The sequence below is a fragment of the Canis lupus genome, chromosome 24 (genome assembly GCF_011100685.1).
Source record: "Canis lupus familiaris isolate Mischka breed German Shepherd chromosome 24, alternate assembly UU_Cfam_GSD_1.0, whole genome shotgun sequence".
In the NCBI taxonomy this organism is placed as follows: Eukaryota; Metazoa; Chordata; class Mammalia; order Carnivora; family Canidae; genus Canis; species Canis lupus.
The window spans coordinates 25,831,179-25,857,373 of NC_049245.1; the positions used below are offsets into that span (position 1 = coordinate 25,831,179).

Below are 26,195 nucleotides of genomic sequence, written 5' to 3' on the forward strand. Positions count from 1 at the left end.
AGGAACAGCAGGTTCAGCAGCCCCAAGGTGGGTCTGTCTGGAATGTGCTTTCATGGGGGAGGTGGATGGGAGGGGGGGTTCCCAGGCTTCTGGAGTGTGTACTGAGTGCACGAAGTCCCCTCTCTCTGAGAACAAGGCCACTGTGGAGGAGGAAAGGATTCAGGTTCATTCTGGACACACTCAGCTTGAGATGGCCTTGGCACTTCACAGGGAGCTGCCTGCTGCCCTGGCTATTAAGATAGGAGGTGATCCGCCTGCCCTGCTGCTTTCAGGTCTGGAGCTGTAAAACCCTCCAACTGCAGGCCAGCTGGGAGGGACCTTATGAGGGGTGGTGCAGGTAGGGAGAAGAGGCCTCTGTTCCTGTGCTCCATGCGGCCCCAGGGAGCCGAGGACTCCATCTGAGAGGACACGGCCCTGTCCCAGGGCTCCTTGCCTTGGTCCCTGTCTTTCCTTCACCAGCTATGGTACCTAGTCCTACTTTGCCACCCCATGCCCTGCCCACATCAGTCCTCTCATGCCTTGGGGGCTGTTCTGTCCTACTTTGCTCACAGAGAATCCCTTCACGTGAAAGCCTCACATTTCCTTGCCACTGACTGACTGTGGTCCATCCTTCCAGACCCATTCAATCTTAATGTCTTCCTGAAAGGCCCCCAGGCTGTCCCTCAGGAGGTGATCACTCTATCCTTGGTCCAGAAACCATGCTAACATTGGTTGCAGGGGCCCAGCCCACGAGTATAAAACGTCATATCTGTCATCTCTTTGGCTCCTCCTGAGGGCATATTGGGTATCTCACCCCATTTTCTGGGTGAAATAATTGATGTTCCCAAGGCTGCTGCCTCCACATGACCCTCACCCAGTTTGTCAGTGGGTGGGGGGCACAGGGTGGTAGTCAGCCTTCAGGCAGCCTGAGTTTAAGCCACAGCCCCAATACTGCCCTGCTGGGAGGTGAGCTAGGGCATCCTTCCACCCCTCTGAGCCTCATCTATAGATGGGGCAATGGCAGACCTTCCTCAGATGTACCCATTTTGAGGATTCAGGTGGCTAGAGTACAGTCCATTCTCCTTATTCACAGGAGTTATGTTCATGACATCTGACAAATACTGAATTAACAAATGAATACTGAACCATTGCTCCTAGGGGAAATAGAGGCCCTGCAAGACTCCGGTCAAAACATTTCCACCAACCAATCAATACATAACCTTGTTTTATGTATCTTTCTGTTTAAAGATACCTTATTTAATATACCGATGACTTATTAACATTGAATTGGCCAGTAGCGCTATAACTCAACGCCTGAACAAGGCTTATCAGACACGTATTTTCTCCATAGGCACATCACAGCCTTCTTGCACTCAGCAACACTAGACAGCACTAAAGCACTATAGAGAAATCACCAAGAAAAAGAACAAAAATGTGAAAAACATAACCCTAAATAGACCAGGGAAAGCAATTTACAAGCACTTGTTTACAGTATGAGAGCTGAAATAAGAAGGCAGAGTGTCCTCTTGTTAGACCATAGCTAGGAAACTGTGCATTGGGTGACTCAACTTTTCTCCTCTCTGTGTGTCTGGCAGTGACCACAAAAACCCCATGAGTGTTGGTTTGGGGATTGCAAGTAAATATTATGAAGTAGGTAAATTTACAAATACAGAGTCACGAATAATGAGGATTGATGTATATGAACTGTTTGCTCTGGCCTGGCCCAGTCTGTGCTTGGGAAGATCCACTGTTAGCATTGGAATGTTATGAACAGGAGTGCATCCTGGTTTCTGGACAAGACTCCAAGGGGGGGTGGGGATCCTTGAACTTTGTTGCTCTGTCTTCCCCATTGTGCTGCCTTTGTGACCTCTTGACTCCTATGGGGTCCAAGGCAAGTGTGGATTCTGGAGGCTTGAATGCTCGCAACCAAAAGGTTTGTTTCAAGTCCACTGGGTGGGTTGTGGCCCAGGTTGTGGTTGAGAGGTTTCAAACCAAGTAGTGACATGGTTGGATTTCTCAAATGGCTGGTCAAGGTTGAGGAAGGATCGGGAAGGCAGGACAGGAGAGGGGGGCAGGGAGGAAGCAGTATGGATGGTCTAGGGGAGGCTGGCTCTAGGTCAAGGGAACAGGGAATGGATGGGAGAGGCAGTTAGGAAGCACCTGGTTGTGGGTAGTAGTGGAGGATTCCCAGGAGGATGTTGGGGTACAAGCTGCTGCCAGGCCCTCTCCCTGGATTTTAAAATTAAAGTTTGACCTTGCTACGTCTTAACACATAGACGTGTCCGGACTGACACGTTGGGAAGGTGGGGGTCACATGGACTATCAACAGGAACGTGGCTCTGAGAAGACAGTCTGGCCCTGATCCTGACCTAGCTGCTTGGAATTCCCTCCCAACTTTCCCCTTTTGGGGGATGAACGGGGGAAGGAGGGAGGAATTCGAGGCTGGCTAAGTGGAAGTCTTGAGTTCTCTTTTTCCCATAGTACACAAATGAGTTGCCCCATTTAGCTGTGTGGTTTGACAGGTTGCTCAGTGGGTGAGAGAGGGAATGGGATCTTATTGGCCTGTTATCTGACAAGCCATTTCTAAAGCCTGGCGGGGCCAGCAAAGGGAGTTAAGGCAGCTCTGGCTCTGAGGCCAGATCTATCTGTTCACAGGGGACTTACATGGGTCCCATGGCCTCTTCTGTGAAGCCTGTTGCCGTGGCTTCCACACTATCTGTGTTCCCCAGCGTCCCTTCTCTTCAGAAGTTTAGGCCTCTTCCTCAGCTCCCCCACCAAGCAAGGGCCCATGGTTGCCAGAAGCGTGAGGGCCATGCTGGGCCTCCAAGGCACTTGCAGGGGGCTACCTTCCTAGGGTTGCTGCATCCATATCTCTTAGGAGATGGAGTCACAGCCATTCTGCTGAGTGTCTAAAGGTCTCTTTGGTCATCTTATTACACATTTGATGTGTAATAAGAGAGAAATTCATTCTGACCCGATAGAGTTTTCTGGATAAGATCTTGAAGCAGAAGGCAGAAATGAGACAATGGGAACTTCTACTGAGAAGAAGCAAAGACTTGTGCACTGTGGGACAGGGAGGCTGGGCTGGATGTCTGGGGCCGGGGGCAGACTGCACGGAGGAGGCATTGCACAACTGGCTCCTGTCTAAGCCTGGGCTTGACTGACTGGCATGGCCGAGGTGGGGGCAGGGAAGCATGCAGCCCCTGGGGGCCGTGGCTCACTGTGCACATACTGCTGTGGCTCAGCTGGAGGAGGTGGTCATGCTGAGGGATGTTCCCCTCTCTAGCTTCCTGGGCAAATTTGAAAGTTTTCCAAAGTGAATGGATGAAAAAGTTGGACCCACATGCTATATTATTATAAATTGTGGCACACAGACCGTCTCCCCAGGGCAGGGAGGGCTACAGTCCCATCCTGGAGGATGCGGTGCTGGCCAGGTCCAACATCTTGGGTCTCTGGGGCACTTCCCCCCTTCTAAAGTTCAATTGGCAAATGATAATTGTGTATCCTCCGGGCTGGGTCCTGGGCTGGTGACATGTCAGGGGCACGACTACAGCCCTGAGCGCTCCAGCTGATCCACAAAGGAGAGGGGTAGGTGTCCAGGCCAGCAAGAGCTGGGGGTGAAGGGCATGGCTGAAAGACCTGGAAAGGGATTCTGGTAGAACAAGTGCACGTGCAAAGGCTTGGGTGCATGCAGAGCGTGGGGTGTTTGGAAAAGGGTACATTTGGCTCTCTGAGGCCGGAAGGGCTGTGCTAAGGGGGTGGGAGGACAGGAGATGAAGCTGCAGAGTTGGGGGGTTGGTGGGAACCAGGCTTTAGAAAGGGCTCCCAATCCGGGAGGAGACAAGAAGCTTACATACTCCAGTGTTGGGAGCCTTCACTAAAGCTAAATAATCTTGACTTGGGGTAACTGAAGGGTTTTTATAGCAGTGATGAGGTTCATCTTCTCATTCAACTAATATTACTGAGAGCTTTCTATAAAGCTTGAGGTATTACCCTGGGCCTGGGATATGACCTGCTGTGCCAAGACAGACAGAGTTCCCCAACAGCCCTGAGCCTATAACCATCAACAAGTAAATGCCTTACGGAGCAGATGACAAATGTGACAGGTGCTCTGATGGAGATGCTGGCTGACCTGAGAGTAGGGGGCAGTCAGGAGACCTCTCTGAAGAAGGGACATAGGAAATGTGGAGAGTGGTAACTTTCCAGGTTAGAGGGAGCAGCATGTGTAAAAGCCCCCATGGTGGGAAGAAGGGCAGTGGGAGTAAGGAACACAGAATGGCTGGAATGTGATGTGGGAAGGGGCAGGCACAGCTGTGGGCCTGTTTTTCATCTCCCTGCCCTGGTGAAAGACAGTGTTTAGAGCTGAGGGATGCCTGCCCCTGAGGCCTTGAAAATCCCCCCTGTTAATCACACCACTTATCTGGCTATGACTTGTGCCCTAGGAGACATAGAAAATCCAAGATAAGTTCACCTTTCCTCTTATCACATCTTGCCATCTGGCCTGGCCCTTGCTAGTTCACTTTCCCTCTGAGTTTGTGTCAGCAGGACTCTGGACCTAAACAACCCTGAGCAAGAGGTTAGGGGGTCAGTCCTCTGTCCAGGCTCCTGACTGTGGACACCCCACTGTCTCCTGGCGGGGATGCCTCTTCCACACAAGTCCCTGCATACACTAACTCCTCCAGGCCACTGAGAGCACCACCCCACAGATAGGGACAAGGACCCTGACTGGGCTCACACAGCCTCAGCCAGGCTTAGAACCCAGTTCTTGCTCTGCTGGGCACTGCTGGCCATTGGCTTCAGCAAGCTACTCTTATGTCCAGCTCTTGCAGGAAAACTTCCCTAGGGTTGGTCAGAGAACCAGCCCAGCCTCTCCAGTGACCAGTGACCCAGGGGTGGTTCACCACCTCCCTGCAGCCCCACTCCAGGTCTAGCTCACTCTGTACCAAAAACTAGTAGGAGCCATGCCAGCCCTGGGTCTGAGCCTTACCCTTGTGCTATAGCCTAAGTAATCCTTCCCTGTGGCCACCAGATTAGTACAGGACAGAGCTGGGATCTAAACTCGGGCTTATCTGGTTCCCTGCTGCCTTCTGAATTCTGAATCCTTACCATCAAAAGAATAATTCTCAAAATGGTAGAATTTCAGGCAGTGGAGAGAAAGGATTCCGAGCAAAAATTCCCCTTTCAGTTGATGATGGGGGAGGCTCCAGAGCTGTCCTTGAATGTGAACAAATGAGAAAATGCTTTGAGTTTGTCAAGGGCCACATGAAATATGGTGTGCTGTTACCTGGGTTAGAACTCCTCCCCACCCACTGAATAGATGAGGGTACTGAAGAGTCCAGAGTGGCCCAGAGACTTGAGTAATTGCCAGGGCCTAGAAGCCAGGCATCTGCCTTTAGTGTAGGCCACCTCCAGCAGTCTGATCTCAGCTTGGGCATGCTTAGTGTGTGTCTGTCTCAAGGGATCCCTGAAGTTTTCTCAAGGCCTCAGCAGGACTGGGAAATTCTGAACAGAGTGGGAATTGAGTGCTCCTGGCTCTGAGCTCCCAGAGCCCTTTGTCACCTCCACACTCAGATGTGAGGCACGGCTCCCAGCCCTTGGGCTCTTGCACTGTGGCATCTCTTACCATTCAAGCACTCATTTTACAACCATTTCTCTGCTGATGAGGCTTCTAGCTTTCCTGGAGTCTATACAGGGTCTGGCCTAAAACATGTCTGTTGGATGAACCAACAGATGGAAGCGTTTTTTAAATGAAATGTTTTATTTCTAGGTAATTGTAATTTACATACAGTTGTAAGAAACAATACAGATACAGAGGGATCTATCAATTCTTTATCCAGTTTGGTAAATTACCAGAATATTATCATAGATACTAGCCCTTCTTAGACTCTACCATTTCTCCATTTACTCACTTCGTGTCTTCTGCTGTGCAGCTTCATCATGCGCAGGTTCATGTGTCCACCACACACAGAGGATCCTTCTTGTCAGCCTTTTGTAGCCACACTCCTGTCCCTCCTGGCTTCCGCATCACCCTCTCCCTATCGTCTCCGCACCAACCACTAATTTGCTCCCCATCTCGATAATCAGGCCGTTTCAAGAATATTTTATGAATAGAACCATACAGTATGTACCTTCTTGAGATTGCTTTTTTTTCACTTGGCATTATTCACTTGTGATTCATTCCAAGTTGTTGCTTATGTCAATAGCTAGTTCCTTTTTATTGCTCAGTAGTATTCCACAGTCAGGATGTGTCACAGTTTGTTAAACCAGTCTCTGAAGGGCATCTAGGTTGTTTCTAGTTTTTGCCTAGGACAAATAAAGCTGCCATGAGCACTCATATATGTGTTCCTTTGTGAACATGTTACCATTTCTGTGGGATAAATGCCCAAGAGTGCAGTTGCTGGATTATATGATAATTGCATATTTAGTTTTAAAGGAAACTGCCAAGGAGCACCTAACTGGTTCAGTTGGTAGAGCGTGTGTGACTCTTGATCTCCAGGTTGTGAGCTTGAGCACCCACGTTGGATGTAGAGATTACTTAAAACTTTCAAAAAAATAAAAGAAACTGCAAGCTGTTTCCCACAGTGGTGGTACCATTTTGCATTCCCAGCAGCAATGTAGGAGTGATTCTGTTTCCCTACCTCCTCACCCACACTTAGTGTTGTCATCATTTTGTTTGTAATTTTGCCCTTCAGATAGGGTTGTGTAGCAATAGCTCAGTGGCAGATGGATTCTTCTGTCCCTGGCCAGCAACCCCAGCAGCACTGGGCCTGGTTTTGTGGGTTATCACCATCCCCGTGATTGGTAGCCCCTTGAAGGCAGACCTTAAAGTCACTCATCTGGCTCCCATTCCCAGCCTGGGTAGAGTCTTGTTTTAGTCCTCATGGGGGCAGAAAGGGCAACTGGAGTTAAGATGCTGAGAAAAGCGGTCAGATCTGACCCAGCCCCTCATAGCAAGTAGCTTCTGCTGTTTGAACAGCACCTTCTGTTTCAGGCCAAAAGTTGAGCATTTAAGCCAGCTGTGGCCCTTCAGTGTTCTGTGCCCCTGCTGTGGGCCAGCCCCAGGCCAGGCTGGATTGAGATTCAGAGATGACCCCAACTCCCACTCGTGGTAGACCCTGGTTCCCCAAATCATGCTGGAGAATGGGGAATCAGACCAGGTACGGTGGAGTCTTGAGGGAGGCAGACTGGTGTAGGGGGTTTTCACATAATGGGGGAGCGGGGGGGTGGATAGCAAGATGAGGGTAGGGTTAGCTGGACCCTGAAGGAGGTATCTTTGACCAGACAGGGAGGGGGTGTCCAAGTAGAGGGCAGGTAGAGGTAGGGAGTAGTAGGTCTCTCAGTGAGCTTGGGGAAGCAAGATTAATATTCCTTAGCATTCTTGCCCTCTATTCTACTGGCACTGCCTCCCCTGGCACTAGGTCAGGCTTCTGTGGCACCATGAACTTTATCATCTAGCCCATGCCCCAGCTAGAAAATACCTTTGTGTGGGGCTATGAGGCAGAGGATGTCTTTGGTCCATGTTGGCATCCCCAGCTAGACTTGGCCTTAGCCTGGTAGGAGGGTGGGCAGGGCCTGTGTCTGTCTGTCTTGGTCATTGCTATGTCAGACCCCCATTCTTCTCCAAAAATCCTCCTTGAGGGAACAGCTGGGGTGAGAGCTAGGGCTAGTCAGGTGGGGCCTCAAACTTGGAAGAGGTTCAAGAAGGTTGAGTGAGACCTTACCTTCTTCCTGCCCTCCTCTCCCCTATCTGCAGGTTCATCATGCCTAGTGGCATATAAGAAGACCCCACCACCGGTCCCTCCACGTACCACGTCAAAGCCCTTCATCTCTGTCACAGTCCAGAGCAGTACCGAGTCTGCCCAGGACACCTACCTGGACAGCCAAGACCACAAGAGTGAGGTGACAAGCCAGTCGGGCCTGAGCAACTCATCGGACAGCCTGGACAGCAGTACCCGACCGCCCAGTGTGACACGGGGCGGAGTCACCCCAGCCCCTGAGGCCCCTGAGCCACCCCCAAAACATGCAGCTCTGAAGAGTGAACAAGGGACGCTGACCAGCTCTGAATCCCACCCTGAGGCCATCCCCAAAAGGAAACTGTCATCTATAGGAATACAAGTAGGGGTCCCTTTCACACTGTTGTGTCCTCAGCCCACTCCGTGCACCAGTCTGCGTGTAATTACATCTGGCGGAGGCCCACTAGGTCTCCGGGGCAAAGTGGTTTGTCTGTTTTGGGGGGTTGGCCTCAAGTGGCCAAACCAAATTCCACCCATAGTCATGCTGTCCTTACATCTGTCCACATGCATTGCAGCCTGCAGCTGTGGGCACGTGTCCCCGCTCCTCCAATGGGTTGTCCCAGTGAATGTAGTTACACTCAGCCAGCCATCTCCTGTCCACTGTTCGCCTGTCCACTGTTTGTCTGTCCACTCCACCCTTTGCCCTGCCAGCCGACGCGTGGGAGGTGGGACTGGCCTAACAGTTCTTTAATCCAAGGTCAGCTCAGGTGCGGAGGCCACAGCCCCGCTTGGCGGCGGGAGCAGCATGGAGCCTAGACGCCGATGGGCCTGGGGCCCGGGACCCAGGGCCCTTGAGCCACGGGGGTTGCTTGAGGGGAACTTAACCAGAGCCTTCTCAGGCCTCGGGGACAGGTAGGTGGCTCAAGGCACCAGGCCCATGTCAAATTGAGAAGTGTGATGCCAGTCCCGATGCCTCCCTCCATGGGAAAGGATCCAGGCAGATATTTCCCCAGGACCAAGAGGCCAAAGCCAGCAGACCCTCCTGGAAGCCACACTCACTGCACACCCATGGCCATGGTACACAGCGGGACAGGGCACACCAACTTCCCCTCCGCTGCTGAACCGCAGCACCTTCTGCATGCACCAGACAGCAGTAATCTGTCTTCTGGCTGCTGAGCTAGGGCAGCTTGAGCCCCGCCTCACAGGAGTCAGAGTTGCTCTTAATCCAGAGTGAGAAGACACCCCCTGCTGGACCTCCAGACTAAAGTGGAGCACTCAGGGCAGGGAGGAAGAGAGGGCAGCTACAGTGAGCCTTGAGCTTGGGGAAGGCGGAGCCCTCAGGGAGGTCAAGGTGGGTGTGCACCAGCCACCCCTGGGCGACGGATGTGGCCAGGTGGGTGGCAGAGCGTTAGACTGCCAGAGGAACTTAAGACACGAGGAAGACTGAATGGCTCTGACCTGGCCATTGAAGGCTCACAGCCAATTTCTTGCACTTGCCTGAATTGTCTGAAAAGAGGCAATGCAGGGCTTCAGTTTCCCCACAAACACAGGAACAGAGTTGTCCAGGAGACTCATGTTCTCTGGGCTCCTTCTATGGGGTCTAGCCTCTGCCCTGTGCGGCTAGCTGCTCCAGGAGGTATTCTTAGGGACACAAAGTAGTCTAGTCTCTCGGTCTTGACCACCCAAGGTCGTTGCTTGGGCAGCCCCACCCTCTCCTTGGCCAAACCAGAGGTTCCCATCTTTCCAAAAGGTCTGAGCTCAGCTCACCATTGGTTCCTTTTATCCAGAAATTCACATGGGAAGGAGGATCCTAGCTCTTGGGTCCATCCTGGGCTTCCCCTTCCCGGGATTCACCCCCACCCTCGTGCCAAGCTCTTGTCACAGCTCTTTGAGATCCATGATGCAGCACTCCCTGAGTGAATGAGCTTGCTGCAGGAGAAACATACCTGCATCTCCATGGTGAGGAGCCCAGTGCTCAGCCCCCGCCCCAGAGAGCCTCACAACGCCCTGCCTTGTCTGTGAAGACAGGAGTCCCCGATTTCCCAGCATACCCTGACAACCCTCATCCCACCCCTTGGTACCTCAAGCCCTAGGTCAAGCATGGGTTCTCCCTCATTCATGAACAATGATTGAAGGGCTGGCCTGGCTGCTCCATGGCTATGCATCTTTTCCCAGAGAAGAAAGGCAGACTCGGGGCATCACTGCTGCTGTGTTTCCTTCTACTTCACAGGAGTGTAGAAAAAGTGCTAGCTTTGTACTTGGCCCTGGTCCTGGTCCTTCCTACTGCTCCCCAGGCCCACCCACTGCTGAAGGTAACCTCAGCCATGCAGGCCCAGGGACAGCAGCTCAGAGTGTCCTGGGACCTTACTGGTGATCGCCTCGGGGGCAGTTTTCAAATCCAGAACTACCATCCTGGGTCTGGCCCTGTTACAGGCGCCTCCAGCCTGCCCTTCAGCTTCAGGGTTGGGGGAGCGATCTTTGCCTCAAGACAGCCCCCAGCTTTGACTACACCAGATAACGGCTGTGGCTTTGTGTGTGTGTGTGTGTTTTCTTTCTCTCTCGTCGTCCTTCTTTTTTTTTCTTCTCTCTGATGCGTGTAAAGGAGAGGACTAGAAGGAACGGTTCCCACCTCTCGGAGGACAACGGACCCAAAGCAATCGATGTGATGGCACCCTCCTCAGAGTAGGGAAAGCCAGTCATCTCCACCCCATCCCACCTCCCGCCCACCTGCCCGCCCGCCTCCGCGCGAATGAGCAGTGCCCGGCTTCACTGGGTCCGGCCTCGGGCCCACGTGCAGTGTCCGCATGCCTCGTGTCTGTGTCCTGCGTCGTCCCACTAATGTGAATTTCAGCAGCAAGTGTGGTGTTTGTTTTTTATTTTTGTCTTTGTCTCCGTGCTGTTGCTGTCGTTGTCCTTCAATAAGGTTGACTGCATTCAGCCAGTGCCAAAAGAGGAGCCCAGTCCCGCTACCAAATTCCAGTCCATCGGGGTTCAGGTAGAGGACGACTGGCGGTAAGTCACACAGAGGTGGTGGCTGCTTCTCCCCCTCCTCTCCCTCCCTCTGCTCTCACCTCTCCTGCGCCTTCTCCTCCCGCTCTCCCTAACCCACTTCTCCTTGCTGGATTTCTAATAACCAAGCTGGGTTTGGGGTTCGGGCAATGGCCCAGGCATGGGAGGCTGGGCAGGCAGGCGGGCGGGCCAGCTGAGCACTTGCTCTGTGAGATTAATCAGCCCTCGGGGGGAGGGGGGGGACGAGGCCAGCAGAGACATGGCCCAGCACCCCGATGTTGGTGGTCTTCCTGGCCCCACTGCAGTAAACAGGCAACCTTATGACCTTGTCCGTGTGTGTGTGTGTGTGTGTGCGCGCGTGCGCGCGTGTGGGCACGGGTGGGTGGGGCAGGGGCTGAGCAGAGAATGAGATGGGGGCTGTGGGACCCGCTTCAGGCGCATGGTGAGCAGACGATGCATCTGTTTCTCTGTCTCCCGTGTGTCCGGGTCGGGGTGGCCTCTGGTCTCTAGCCCTCCTGGTGACTCTCACCTCTTCCTGTCCCCGTCCCCACTTCACCCTCCCCACCCCCCAGAAGCAGCGCCCCCTCTCACAGCATGTCCTCCCGACGGGACACCGACTCAGATACCCAGGATGCCAATGACTCGAGCTGTAAGTCATCTGAGAGGAGCCTCCCGGACTGTACCCCACACCCCAACTCCATCAGCATCGATGCTGGCCCTCGGCAGGCCCCCAAGATTGCCCAGATCAAGCGCAACCTCTCCTATGGAGACAACAGCGACCCTGCCCTAGAGGCATCCTCGCTGCCCCCGCCCGACCCCTGGCTTGAGACCACCTCCAGCTCCCCGGCAGAGCCAGCGCAGCCAGGGGCCTGCCGCCGGGATGGCTACTGGTTCCTAAAGCTCCTTCAGGCAGAAACGGAGCGACTGGAGGGCTGGTGCTGCCAGATGGACAAGGAGACCAAAGAGAACAACCTCTCTGAAGAAGGTGAGTGCCGCAGGGATGGCCTCCGGGCTGGGGAGAAGGGCGTGCGGCTCGTTCTCCAGCCTCAGTGCCTCTGAGTGGGGAAGGCCCCGGGTGCCCTTCTCAAGTCAGCTGTGAGCTCACCTCCTATTTCCATTCATTCCTTCCTTCCGTCTATCCACCTAACTTAACCTTTCTCCAGGAGGGATTTATGGCAGCAGCTGCTGGCTGTATAGGCTGTGGGCTGAATGTCAGCTCTTCCCTTCCTAAGGAAGTGATGACTGTAGTCAGGTGTCCTCCAGCCTCAGTTTCTTCCATGAAACGGAAACATAGATACTCCTGCTAACTGCGTGAGCCTTTGTGAGGACTAGAGGTGGCCATGTGTGTGAGGGCCCAAAGAAGTGGCAGATACAGAGAAAGTTGGTACCATACTTAGCCTTCAACAGCTCCTTATCGAGTGCCTGCTGTATGCCAAGCCCCTGGGCTCTAACCACGGGCCTCAGCAGGATGTGAGGAACTGTGAATGGGGGACACAGAAGCCAGCTACTCCTCCACTTCTCTTTCTATCTATACCATATCTATTTCCCAAAATTTCTCCGAGAAATGATCCCAGAAAGAGCTAAAAATATGCAGGGAACCTACATTCACAGGAGGTTGCTAACAGAAGGTGGCCCCTGGGAAGCTCCAAGCCATGGCCCTGGGAGCCATACCCGGTCCTGATCTGGTACAGCCACAGCTGTCCTCAGGGCCCCCTCCACAGAACAGGCAGAAAGGACAGGTTTCCAGAGTATCCACAAGGGATGGAGCCAGCATCCCGCTGACGCCTGATGGCGTGGGGCTTGAGGAGAGCACCCTTGGATGGGTCCATATCTGTGGACCTCTGGGCCAGTTTCTCAGCTTTGATGTCACACCTGCCACTGTGCAGGGAACTGTCGTGAACCATATACCTAATAACTTTCCACAGTAAGAGTAACAAGTCAGAATGGAGACAAGGTCCGGAGAATGCCTTCCCCGCTCACAGCTCCCGGCAGCTGTGCATTCTGGTATTTGTCTTGCTACTGCTTTTTTTCTTTTAAATGGGATTACTTTTTATTTCCTCCCAAATTAATCATCATCATGTATTGATTTCCTGCTGTAAGAGACAAGCAGTCAGCTCTGTCACATGTGCCTCCTGACGCCACCCTCCGTGGAGCACATCACAGCTTGGGGTTAAATAACCACCAGAGTTCTGGGCACGGTGAGCATTAAATACTGTCCCCTGCAGAGCCTAATACTATACAACGATTCCATTTCCTGTTCTTCCACATTTTATTTTTCCTAGAATGAATGATTGCCTCATCTTTTTTATACCCTTCATTTTCTAGGCTCTTATTATTTTCTCATATGTTTCACCAGATCTGCCAGCCTCCATCTGTGTTATTTCCCAGATAGGCACACACATCAGATACATGTGCTGCCGAGGCATGCACTGCACACACGTCAGACAATCTCATTATTTCATATTTTTCCTGGTGCCCTCTTGTTCTATTCTCATCTGGCTAGGTTGCTCTCTGGGCCTGCTGCCTAGCTGGTATCCAGACGCTTCCCTTTTCATCACCTGGGACTGCCCTTGGCCACTGTCCCATGGCGGACACCCTGCTTTCCAGACCACATGGCCTTCTGCTTTCTTGGCTCTAGTCCCTCGTTTTGCTGGAACACACCTTCGGTTTGAGATAAATTTTTGGAAACTGCATATCTTTATTCACACATCACATGGTTGAGCAGGGTGTAAAACTGAAAATAATAAATTATATATGTCAACATATACTTTTATAGATACATATACACACCTGTATATAGACTCTATATACCTATAAAGTTGAAAATCATTTTCCCTCAGAATTTTTAAGGCTATGTTGTGTTTAGCTTCTGTCACTTGTACTGAAAGGTTTTCTGTGTTCCACTTCTTGGGCCTTTGTGTTTTTTTAATCAGTGGAAGCTGTTAGGCTCTTGACCTCTTTGTGAAATTCCTCAGTGCCGTGCTGTGGAATGGGGCTTTGTTCGTGTGCCAGCCGTGGATAGGCCGTTTCTAGGTGGAGACGCGGGTCTTTTGTTTCTGAGAAATTGCCTTGCGTTAACTTTTAAAAATAATTTCCTCACTTGGATTTGCTGCTGCTTCTCTCTCCAAAATTCATGTCACCTAGATGTGGGACCTGTTAGATGGGGCCTCAGCCTCTGATCTTTTCTTCCTTTATTCTTTCTGGAAGCCTTTTCCTTTTTTTCACACTGTAACAACTTTATTGATATATAATTCACATGCCATGAAATTCACTCTTCTACTGTTCGGTGGTATTTAGTATAATCATCAGTGTTGTACAACCATCATCACTACTAATTTCAGTGCTCCAAAAAGAAACCCCAGAACTATTAATAGTCACTCCTCATTCCCTCCTCCTCCTCAGCTCTTAGCAACCACAAATTCTGTCTCGGGGGATTTGCCTATTCTGGTTATACAAATGGAATTATACAATATGTGGTCTTTTGTGTCTGGCTTCTTTCATTTTGCATAATGTTCTTAAGGTTCATCTAAGCTATAGCATCTATGGACATTTTCTTCCCTATTGCTGAATACTCCTCCACTTTATGGGTGTACTTCATCTTATCCATTCATCTATTGATGGACGTTTGGGTTGTTTCCACTTTGGGGCTGGTATCATTAACGTTGCTGTGAACACTGATATGTTTTTGTGTGCATGTATGTTCATTTCTTTGGATACATGCCCAGTTGTAGAAGTGCTGGATCATGTAGTAACTATGTTTAACTCTGAGGAACGTGGGGATCCCTAGGTGGCTCAACGGTTTAGTGCCTGCCTTTGGCCCAGGGTGTGATCCTGGAGTCCTGGGATCAAATCCTGCGTTGGGCTCCCGGCATGGAGCCTGCTTCTCCCTCTGCCTGTGTCTCTGCCTCTCTCTCTTTATAGGTCTATCATGAATAAATAAATAAAATCTTAAAAAAAAACCCTCTGAGGAACTTGCCAAACTATTTTCCACCGTGGATTCACCATTTAACATTTCCACTAATGGAATATGAGGATTCTCATTTCTCCACATCCTCATCAACACTTGAAATTATTGGTCTTTTTGAATCTAGCCATCCTAGCTGGCATAAAGTAGTATCCCAGTTGTGGTTTTAACTTGGATCTCCATGATGGCTAATGATGTCACGAGCATCTTTGCATGTACTTGTTGGCTGTTTTTACATTTTTGTTGGCTTACTTTTTGGAGATTAGGAGGTTTTCTTGTCTTCATCCCCAAACTGTCCATCAAATGTTTACTGTGGCCATCCATATAAGAAGTCATTCTTCCACTGTTTCTTTTTCATAATATTTTGTCCTTTTTATGCACAGAGTATCTATCTCCTGCTTCTTGGAGATCTTACATATATATGTGTATGTATGTGTGTGTTTGTGTAAATCTGTCTGTGAGCCTGTATTGTGTCTTTATTCTTAAGGTTCCTTTTTTTTTTTTTTTAAGATTTTATTTATTCATTTGAGAGAGAGAGCACAAGCGGGATGGGGGGTGGGGTAGGGGGCAGATTAGAGGGAGAGGGAGAAGCAGACTCCCCACTGAGCAGGGAGCCCAGTACCGGGGCTTGATCCCAGGACCCTGAGATTGTGACCTGAGCCGAAGGCAGTCACTTAACCAACTGAGCCACCCAGGTTCCCTTTTTTATATCTGTCTTTTTGTTTTGAGAATTTCCTGGAATGAATGGCAGTCTCGGTCATTTATTTGTATGTAAAGTTGAGTAACTGACGTAGGAGTAGGAAGCAGTGGAGCAGGAGATTGCTGCTTCTTGTAAGCAGTAGTAGATTCTACTTGATTCTTAATTTTGATTTGATTTTTTTTTTGTTTTGTTTTTGTTTTTTTTTTTTTATTTGATTTTAAATAAAACTTAATTTTAGAGTTTCTACTCTAAAAGTAGTTCTACTTGATTCTTAATTTTGATTTGATTTTAAATAAAACTTAATTTTAGAGTTTCCAAAAAACTATGTAAAATAGTAAAAATAGCAAAAGTCATGGTCATGTGCCAACATATTAATAATAAATGTAATAACATCACAGATGAAGAAATTTTTTGCATCAGGATATAAATACTCCCTAATAAAAAGTATAAAGGCTATGATGAATAATCCTGTGTTCAAGCCTTCTGTGTATAGATTTAGGAGTGGGACTACTGGATCATACGTAATTCTTTTTTTTTTATGTAATTCTTTTTGTCATTTTTTAAATTATGGTAAAATAGATATGACAAAAAGTTTGCCATTGTAACCACTTTTAAGTGTACAATTCAGTGGCAGTTACTTATATTCACAGCTGTTGCACATCATCAATATTTATTTCCAAAACTCCCTCACCACCCCAAACAGAAATTCTGTACCCATTAAGCAATAACTCCCCATCTTCTCCCTGCAGCCCTGATAACCTTTGATCTACTTGTTCTATGAATATGCCTATTCAAGATATTTTATGTAAGCGGGATGTTACGTTTGTCCTTTAGTATTTGGTATGTTTTCAAAGTTCATGCATGTTGTAAGCATATAAAGAACTTCATTCCCTTTTATTTTTTTTTTAAGACTTTATTTATTCATGAGAGAGACACACAGAGAGAAGCAGAGACACAGGCAGAGGGAGAAGCAGGCTCCATGTAGGGAGCCCGATGCGGTACTGGATTCCGGGACTCCAGGGATCACTCCCTGGGCCGAAGGCAGACACTCAACCACTGAGCCACCCAGGCATCCCTTCATTCCCTTTTTTTTTTTTTTTTTTTTTAAGATTTTATTTATTTATTCATGAGAGATACAGAGAGAGAGAGAGAGGCAGAGACACAGGCAGAGGGAGAAGCAGGCTCCATGCAGGGAGCCTGACGTGGGACTCGATCCCGGGTCTCCAGGATCAGCCCCTGGACTGAAGGCGGCACTAAATCACTGAGCCACCCGGGCTGCCCACTGAGCCACCAGGGCTGCCCCCTTCATTCCCTTTTAAAAGACCAAAGAATAGCACCTGGGTGGCTCAGTGGTTGAGTGCCTGCCTTTGGCTCATTGTGATCCTGGGGTCCTGGGATTGAGTTTCCCATCAGGCTCCCCATAGGGACCCCGCTTCTCCCTCTATCTATGTCTCTGCCCTTCTCTCTGTGTCTCTCATGAATAAATAAATAAAATCTTTAAAATAAATAAAGTAGGGATCCCTGGGTGGCACAGCGGTTTGGCGCCTGCCTTTGGCCCAGGGCGCGATCCTGGAGACCCGGGATCGAATCCCACATCGGGCTCCCGGTGCATGGAGCCTGCTTCTCCCTCTGCCTATGTCTCTGCCTCTCTGTCTCTGTCTCTGTGACTATCATAAATAAGTAAAAAATAAAATAAAATAAAATAAAATAAAATAAAATAAAATAAATAAAGTAAAATTAATGATTTTGTGAGGTCCCTGGCTGGCTCACTCAGTGGAGGGTACAACTATTGATGTTGGGGTTGTTTTTTGGGTTTTGGTTTTTTTTAAGGATTTATATATTTGACAGACAGACAGACAGACAGAAATAGCAACAGAGATGAGAGAGAGCACGAGTGGGGGTCTATCCCGAGACCCTAGAATCATGACCTGAGCCAAAAGCAGACACTTTAACTGACTCAGCCCCCCAGGTGCCCCTTGATCTTGGGATTGTAAATTCAAGCCCCATATTGGGTGAAGAGATTACTTAAAAACAAAATCTTTAAAAATTATAATAAATAAAAATAAAATTGATTTAATAACTACGATTTTTAAATTTGATAGGTTCTTTTTTTTTTTTTTTTAAGATTTTATTTGAGAGAAAGCACATGAGCAGGGGGAGGAGCAGAGAGGGGGAGACTTGCTGACTCCCCATCAAGACCTGAGCCAAAGGCAGATGCTTAGCAGACAGAGCCACACAGGCATCCCCTAGCCACACTTTAAATACTTCGTTGTCAAGGGCCATTTCTATCACTGCAGAAAGTTCTATCAGACAGTGCTATGTGAGATCTGACAGGAGGGGAAATTCATTACTTCACAAACCAGGACACAACAGCAGCTCAGCTGAAAGGTCTCACATTTATTACTGAACCAACCTACTGGTATAGGGGCATAGTAACAGAGAAAATCATTCCCTTGATAAGACATGTCTATTGGCCAGGTAGGAAGGATGTTTCCATATTGATAGGATAGGAACATGTGATCTCCCTCCCTGCGGCTTAAATATGCGTGCCAGTTATGTTTGCTATTTCATGATGTGCGATGCTTCCTCATAGACCTAGCTTGGTTCTTCTCCAGTGCCTCCTCTTGGAGTTGTACCTGATTTTATTACCAGTTTTCATCCGAATCCACTGGGGAATAGGATGATTCTGCTTTTGTTTCTTGGCCAGGAATCGCTTGATTCTGGAAGTCTTGTGAGAAGACATGGCGATCACAGTCAACCACACGCAACCAGGATGGCGGCGGAAAGGAGAGGGCAAATTTGATAGGTTCTTATCAATCTTCTGCACCCTTGATTCTTTTTTTAAAATTTTTTGTTGTGGCAAAATGTAACACTTAACATCTTAACTGTTTTTATAATTTTTTAAAGATTTTATTTATTTAGCAAGAGAGAGCACATGTGGTGAGGGGGAGTGGCAGAGGGAGAGAGATAAGCACACTCTGTGCTAATAAACAGGCAGCCTGACACAGGGGCTGGATCCCAGGACCCCGGGATCATGACCTGAGCCGAAGGCAGATGCTTAACCAGCTGAACCACCCAGGTGCCCTCATCTGAACTGTTTTTAAATGTACATACAGTTCAGTGGTATTAAATATTTATACTGTAGCATTGTCACCACCATCCATCCCCATAACTCCTTTTATCTTGAAACTCTACCCATGAAACAGTAAACCCTTAGGGGCGCCTGGATGGCTCAGTCAGTTGAGCATCTGACTCTTGATCTCTGCTCAGGTCTTGATCCCAGAGTGGTGGGTTCAAGCCCTGCATTGGGCTCCAGACTGGGAGCAGAGCCTACTAAAACACACACACACACACACACACACACACACACACACACACACCCTGATAACCCCTCATTCTCCCTGTCCCCCACCCCCAGATACCCATTATTATATTTACTGTCTTTATGTTCCAGTTACTCATAAAAGTGGAATCACTTCATAAAAGTGGAATCACAGAGTATTTGTCTTCTTGTGATTGGTTTATTTCACTAGGCATTAATGTCCTCCAAGTTCTTCCACGTTACAGCAGATCTCAGAACATCATTCCTTTTTGTAACTGAACAATACTACATTGTATGTGTACACATTTTGCTTATCCTTTGATTTGTCACTAGACATTCGGATTCCTTCCACATCTCAGCTGCTGTGAGTAATGCTGCTATGAACATGGGTGTACAAATACTTCTTCAAGTCCTTGCCTTTTGGTCCTTTTGGATACATATCCAGAAATGGAATTGCAGGATTGTATGGTAATTCTATTTTTTGTTTGTTGAGGAATCCCCACACTGTTTCACAGTCACTATATCATTTTACATTCCCACCAGCAGAGCTCAAGGGTTCCAATTTCTACACATCCTTGCTATACTTGTTCCCTATTTTTTTCAGAGTAGCCATCTTAGTGGGTGTGAGGTGGTATCTTATAGTTTTGACTTGCATTTCCCTAATGAATAGTGATTTTGAGCATTTCTTCATGTGCTTGTTGGCCATTCATAGGTCTTCTTTGGAGAAATGTCTATGGAGGTCCTTTGCCCATTTTTAAGTCAGGTGGTTTGCTTTTTTGTTAGTCTTTTTTTTTTTTTTTTTTTTTTTAGGATTTTATTTATTTATTCATGAGAGATACGGAGAGAAAAGCAGAGACATAGGCAGAGGGATAAGCAGGCTCCTCAAAGGGAGCCCAATGTGGGATTGATCCCAGGAATCACAACCTGAGCTGAAGGCAGACGTTCGACCACCGTGAGCCACCCAGGCGTCCCTGCTTTTTTGTTAGAGACTTAGGTGATATCTATATAGTCTAAATATTAATTCCTTACCCAGATATATGATTTGCCAATATTTTCTCCCATTCTGTGGGTTATCTTTTTACTCTGTGAATAAGGACTTAATGCACAAAATTTTAAATTTTCATTAAGTCTAGTTTGTCTGTTTTTTCTTTTGTTACCTATGCCTTTCATGTCATAGGCAAATCGTTGCACGTCATGTCCTGAAACTTCTGTGATGTTTTTTTCATCTCAGAGTTTTACTGTTGTAAAAGGCCTTACTTACATTTAGGTCCTTGATCCATTTTGAGTTAATTTTTGTGTATGACATTAGATAAGGGTCTAACTTTTGCATATGGACACCCGGTTTTTGCAGCACCATCTGTTGAAAGGACCATCCTTTCCCTCATTTGACTTGGTATCCTTGTCAAAAATCATGGACTATATACGCAAGGGTTTATTTCAGGGCGGTCTATTCCATTGATCTGTATGTCTGTCTTTATGCCAACACCACACTGTTTTGATTTCTGTGGCTTTGTAGTAGGTTTTGAAATCCAGAAGTAAGAGTCCTCCTGTTTTGTTCTTTTTCAAGATTGTTTTGCATATTTGGGGTTCCCTGAGATTGCATATGAATTTTAGCATGGGTTTTTCTATTCCTGAAAAAAAAAAAAACAACTGTTGGGATTTTTGAGAGGGACTGTTTTGAATCTGTAGATGGCTTTGGGTTGTATTGACATTTTAACAATATTAAATCTTCATGAACAAGAGATGTGCTTCTGTTTATTATGTCTTTAATTTCTTTCAGCAGTTTTGTAGCTTCCATTGTACAAGTCTTTCACCTCTTTGATTAGTTAATTCTTAAGTATTTTATACTATTTGATACTATTATAAAGAGATTGTTTTATAATTTTCTCTTCACCGTATTCATTGTTAGGATATAGAAATGCAACTCATTTTGTTAGTTTTGTATCCTGCTGCTTTGCTGAATTCATGTAATGGTTCTGATTCTGTGTGTGCATGCAAGTGTAATCTTTGGGGGTCTCTACATAAACTATCATATCTACAAACAGCTAATTTTACTTCTTCCTTTCTAATTTGGATGTCTTTTCTTTTTCTGCCTAACTGCTCTAAAACATCTAGTACTGTTGAGTAGATGTGGTAATAGTGGGCATCCTTGCCTTATAGCTGGGCTCAGAGGAAACACTTTCAGACTTTCATCTTTGAATATGATGATCACTGTGAGTTTTTCATAGATGGCTTCTATTATGTTGAGGTAGTTTCCCTCTATTCCCAGTTTGTTGACTGTTTTTCTCATGAAAAGGCATTGGATTTTGTCAAGTGCTTTTTCTGCCTCAGTTGTTTTCCTTCATTCTGTTGATGTGGCATAGTAGCACACTGATGTTCATGTTGAATTATTCTTGCATTCCAGAAATAAATCCTAGTTGATCATGATACGTAACCCTTTTAACATGCCACTGAATTGTATTTGCTAGTATTTTCTTGAGGACTTTTGCATTGACTTTCATAAGGACTATTGATCTGTAGCTTTCTTTTCTTTTTATTTTCTTTCTTTCTTTCTTTCTTTCTTTCTTTCTTTCTTTCTTTCTTTCTTTCTTTCTTTCTTTCTTTCTTTCTTTCTTTCTTTTCTTGTCATGTCTTTGTCTGGCTTTGGTGTCAGGGTAATGGAGCTTCGAACAATCAGTTAGAAGTACTTACTCCTCTTCAATTTTTGGAAAAGTTTGAGGATTGGTAATAGTTCTTTAAATCTTTGGTAGAGGGCGCCTGGGTGGCTCAGTTGGTTAAGCATCCGACTCTTGATTTTGGCTCAGGTCATGATCTCACGTTTGTGAGATTGAGCCCTGCGTTGGACTCCACACTGGGCATGAAGCCTGCTTAAGACTTTTTCTCTCTCCCTCTTTCCCTCCCTTCTCTCTCTCTAAAAACAAATAAAATATATTGTTTAATTTACACAACTTTGTGAATTTTCCAGTTTTCCTTTTGTTAAAGTGACTTCTAACTTCATCCTGCTGTGTTCAGAGAAGATACTTTGTATGATATATATCTTTTTAAAAATCTACTAAGACTTCATTTGTGGAGGCACCTACCTGGCTCAGTTGGTGGAGCATGCAATTCAATCTTGGGGTTGTGTGTTCAGGCCCCATGGTGGGCCTAGAGCTCACCTTTAAAAAAACCTTAGAAAAAAAAGACTTAATTTGTGGTCTAACCATATGGTCAGTCCTGGAAAACATCCCATGTATACTTGAGAAGAATGTGTATCCTGTTGTTATTGGGTGAGGTGTTCTATATAAGCAAACATGTTAGATCTAGTTGGTCTACTGTGTTGTTTAAATGTTGTGTTTCCTCACTTATCTTCTGTCTTGTTCTGTTATTGTGAGTGGGACATTGAAGTCTCCAACTATTACCGTAGAACTGTCAATCTCTCCCTTCACTTCTGTCACTTTCTGCTTTCATGTATTTTGGTGGTCATTAGGTGTATAAATGTTTAGAATTGTTATATCTTCTTGTACTGAATGCACCTTTGATTCTTAAGAACCCCATTTGTGTTCCGATAGCATAGAAATTTTTTCGTAGTTTCAAAATTTGGGTTTCATTCTTTCATATTTAGGTGTTTAATCCATCTTCAATTCATATTTGTGCATTCTACAATTTCATTTTGTTTTTTTCATATGGAAACACCAGTTACTGAAATCATTACTTCCTTCACTGATTAGTGATACTAGTCAGTCATAACAACCTCTGCCAGATTTTACATACAAAGGGATGTTTCTGGGCTCTCTTCTGTTCTGCTATTTTGTCTGTTTCTGCATTAATACAGGTGTTAACTGCCGTAACTTGTTAACATTCCTTAGTATCTGGTAGGGTACATCCCTCTTCCTTATTGTATTCAGATTAGAAGTTCACATACAACTTCTTCATTATTCTTTTTTTTTTTTTTTTAAGATTTTATTTATTTATTCATGAAAGACACAGAGAGAGAAAGAGGCAGAGAGAAAAGCAGGCCCCATGCCGGGAGCCTGATATGGGACTCGATCCCAGGACTCCAGATCACACCCTGGGCCAAAGGCAGGCGCTAAACCGCTGAGCCATCCAGGGATCCCTTTCTTCATTATTCTAATACTAATTCTGGAATTAGTAAATTTTGCTGGAGCATGAAATAGAATTTATAGATTAATTTGGGAAAACTTGATATCTGTAAAATATTGAGTCGTCTTAACTATGAATAAAGCTTATGTCTCCATTTATTCAGTTCTCCTTTTATATCCTTCTATAAATTTGGTGAATTGCCCCATGAAGGTTTTACATATTTTTTTTAGGTTTATTTCTTAGTATCATCTAGGTTTTGGGGTGGGGTTTTTTGATAGTAAAATCAGTCATTTTTCTGTTTTGCTGATTCTGATTATTTTGAGATGTGTACATTAATCTCATGTGCAGCAACCTTGTATAATTCTGTTCTCTTGGATTTGCATCATAAATAGTATTTGCCATAATGACAATTTTGTGTCTAATTTTACTGTCTACCTATCTCCTAATTGCGGGAGCATTAGAACGCTGTAGAACAGTAGGAAGAAAGCACTCTCCTCACCCCACTGCCGGTCCTGATCTTCTCTCAGGAATATTCTCTCAAGGAATATTTCCTGGGTACCTGCCACCTACCAGGTACTTGTCTGGCTTCTGGGGAGAAGGCAGTGAACAAAACAAAGCCCTGCCCGTGTGGAGCTTATATTCTCATGGGGAGAGACAGAAAATAACCAAATAAGCAAATACTTTGTAAGATGTTTAGACGTGCAACAGAAAAAAAAAGACACAGAAAGCAGGACAGTGAGTGCTGCAGGGGCAGGGGCAGTGTCACTACCCTATACGACATGGTCAGGGGCATGGTCGGGCAAGGACACCTGACGTGGAAACCTGAAGGGAGAGAGAGAACAGCAGAGATCCTAGAGGCCAGCTGGGCAGAGGCCGCGGCAGGGACTGAGCGTTCCTGGGGTGGGCAGGTGCCTGACAGGCTTCAGTCCTGGGAAGTGGCCAGCATGGCTGTAACAGCAAGCGGGACTTGTGAGAGGGAGTCAGGGTGATGTGAGGCCCCACATAACAGAGGGCCTCAGAGGTGGTATAAAAGGCTTGGCTTTTACTCAGAGGCGAACTCATTGGAGAGTCTTGCGTGCTGCAACTTGGCATTCTTTTTTAATGGATGAATCTGGTTTCTCTGCTCAAAAGAGAGTGGGGTGAGGGGTACAAGTGCAAGATGGGAGAATTAGGAGAATGTAACCATAATCTGGGTAAGACAAGATGGTGATGGCCATAGAGCACTTCTGAGAGAGGTGGCAGTTCTGGATACATGTGGAAGGTAAAGCAGGATATCCTAACAGATTGCATATGGAATAGGAGTGAAAGGAGTCAAAACCAGTTTGTAATCTGTGTGACAAAAGGATGGAATCACTACTGGGATAAAGAAGACCAGTTTAATATCAGGAAAAGTTGAGTTCAGAGTCCGGGCAGCCCTGGTGGCTCAGCGGTTTAGCGCTGCCTTTAGCCCGGGGTGTGATCCTGGAGACCCGGGATCGAGTCCCATGTCGGGCTCCCTGCATGGAGCCTGCTTCTTCCTCTGCCTGTGTCCCTGCCTCTTTCTCTCTCTGTGTCTGTCATAAATAAATAAAAAATCTTAAAAAAAAAAAGAGTTCAGAGTCCACTATGTTAAATGTGATGCACATTATCAGGCATCAGAGTGGAGATGTCAAGCAGGCAGCTAAAAGCAGGAGCTGGGGAAAGCCCAGTCTTGAAAATTATACTGGCAGTCCTCAGAGTAGACATTTAAGTTCAGAAATGAGATGGTACAGGTGACTGGGTGGCTCAGTCAGTTATCCGGCTCTTGATTGAGAGTCTCTTCCTCTGCCCCTCTCCCCACTCAAGCACTTGCACATGCTCCCTCTCCGTCCCTCCCTCTCTAAAATAAATAAATATAAATAAATATATAAATAAATAAATATATAAATATTTATTTATATATTTATTTATTTAAATAAATCTTTTTTTTTAAAAATGAGATGGCAAAGCCTCAGGAGTAGAGACACAAACACTGAATGGTGAAAAAAGAGGAATGACCAGTGAGATGGGAGAGAAGGCAATTGAACAGCAACTGAATAGTTTTCAGGAAAAGAGACTGCTTTGTCAGATGCTGTTGCTGCTGCTGGGCACAGCAAACCTAGAAATGTAAGGTCGTTGGAGACCTTGAAGAAGGGGCCTGTTCTGATGGAAGGAGGGGTGGTGGGGGCAGGTGCAGCCTGACTGGAGAAGGTTTAAGGGAAAACACTAGTAATTGGAGACAGCAAGTATAGACAATTGTATTGATGACTTTTTCTGTACAAGGAACAGAGAAATGAAAGGATATAGGGTCAAAAGAGGGTTGGGGTTTTTTGTTCCTTTTGTTTTTAAACGGAGTGGTTTATATGTTGTTGAGAATGACCTTGTAGGGAAGGGGAAATTCATTATGCAGGGGAGAAAGGAGACACCTGTTAGGGTGGTGGTCTAGGGGAGTGAGAAGGAACTGAATTAGTGCCCACGTGGGGACAGAGAATTCCAAGGAGTGTTTGAGGGGACCTGTCACAGGGGAAGCAGAGTTTACAACTGTGATATTCTTGATGGATGCATAATAATCCACTCTATTTTTCTGGATATATCGTGTTTTGCTTTAAGACTTACGTGGGGGAAAAAAAGTCTTATGTGTTATGAGTATTGCTATAAACTTTCCTTTGGTTTAACCACCTCTCTCAATGCATTTACTTTCAACCTCTCACTGTCCTTATAATGTCTCCTATAATCAGCATGTGTCTGGATTTTGAGTTTTGTCCAGTGTTTTTTCTTCAGAAGTAGACAATGTCCATTTACAGTGGGATTTCTATATACTTGGAATTGTTCCTACCATGTTATTTTGTGGTATCTGTCCTACTTTGAGGGTTTTTTTTTTTTTCCCTCTCTTGCCTTCTTTTGGATTAACACACCCCTCTCCTTCTCTTTCCTAGTATTGGGGCTGTACTCATTGGTATTAAGTTTGCCTACAGGGGATCCCTGGGTGGCTCATCGGTTTAGTGCCTGCCTTCGGCCCGGGGCATGATCCTGGAGTCCCGGGATCAGGTCCCACGTCGGGCTCCCTGCGTGGAGCCTGCCTCTTCCTCTGCCTGTGTCTCTGCCTTTCTCCTCTCTGTGTCTCTCATGAATGAATAAATAAAATCTTTTTTAAAAAATTTTTTTAAAAAGTTTGCCTACAAATAACATTTAAAAAGAAAGAAAAAGTGGTTTGAACAAGATTGTTTCTCTCAAGTTCAACAATGTCTGAGATAGTAACACTACAGCCCCAGGCTTGCTTTTTCTTGAGGTTTGATGTCATAATTGTCTTTCATTCACAGAATCTTATCATCCTGAGTGCCTGTGTGGCTCAGTCAGTTGAACACCCAACTCTTATTTCAGGTCAGGTCATGATCTCGGGGTCCTTGGATT

At 46.6% G+C, this 26,195-nt stretch overlaps 2 protein-coding genes and 1 long non-coding RNA gene across 8 annotated transcripts in view; 1 reads left to right on the forward strand and 2 right to left on the reverse strand.

Moving 5' to 3' along the window:
* The window catches only part of DLGAP4 (DLG associated protein 4), a 139,718-nt gene that overhangs the window by 97,060 nt on the left and 16,463 nt on the right, over window positions 1-26,195 (forward strand). For 4 of the 6 annotated variants that reach the window (XM_038572194.1, XM_038572197.1, XM_038572196.1 and 1 more), the window contains 3 exons: window positions 7,733-8,094; window positions 10,636-10,724; window positions 11,294-11,706. In XM_038572194.1, coding sequence (XP_038428122.1) covers window positions 7,733-8,094; window positions 10,636-10,724; window positions 11,294-11,706 — 864 coding nt within the window. Of the gene's footprint in view, window positions 1-7,732; window positions 8,095-10,314; window positions 10,395-10,635; window positions 10,725-11,293; window positions 11,707-12,821; window positions 12,920-26,195 lie in introns of all 6 variants that reach the window. The other 2 variants (XR_005377807.1, XM_038572193.1) reach the window with 2 other exon arrangements.
* LOC102152875 overlaps window positions 5,732-26,195 on the reverse strand; it is an 85,657-nt gene continuing 65,193 nt past the window's right edge. The window contains exon 3 of the long non-coding RNA XR_005377808.1: window positions 5,732-6,282. This is a non-coding gene — a long non-coding RNA (uncharacterized LOC102152875). The remainder of the gene's footprint in view (window positions 6,283-26,195) is intronic.
* Window positions 17,763-19,426, reverse strand: LOC106557682 (60S ribosomal protein L39-like). The gene has a single exon (XM_038572212.1). It carries the CDS (start codon window positions 18,126-18,128, stop codon window positions 17,973-17,975), a length of 156 nt encoding a protein of 51 aa, XP_038428140.1. The 5' UTR covers window positions 18,129-19,426; the 3' UTR covers window positions 17,763-17,972.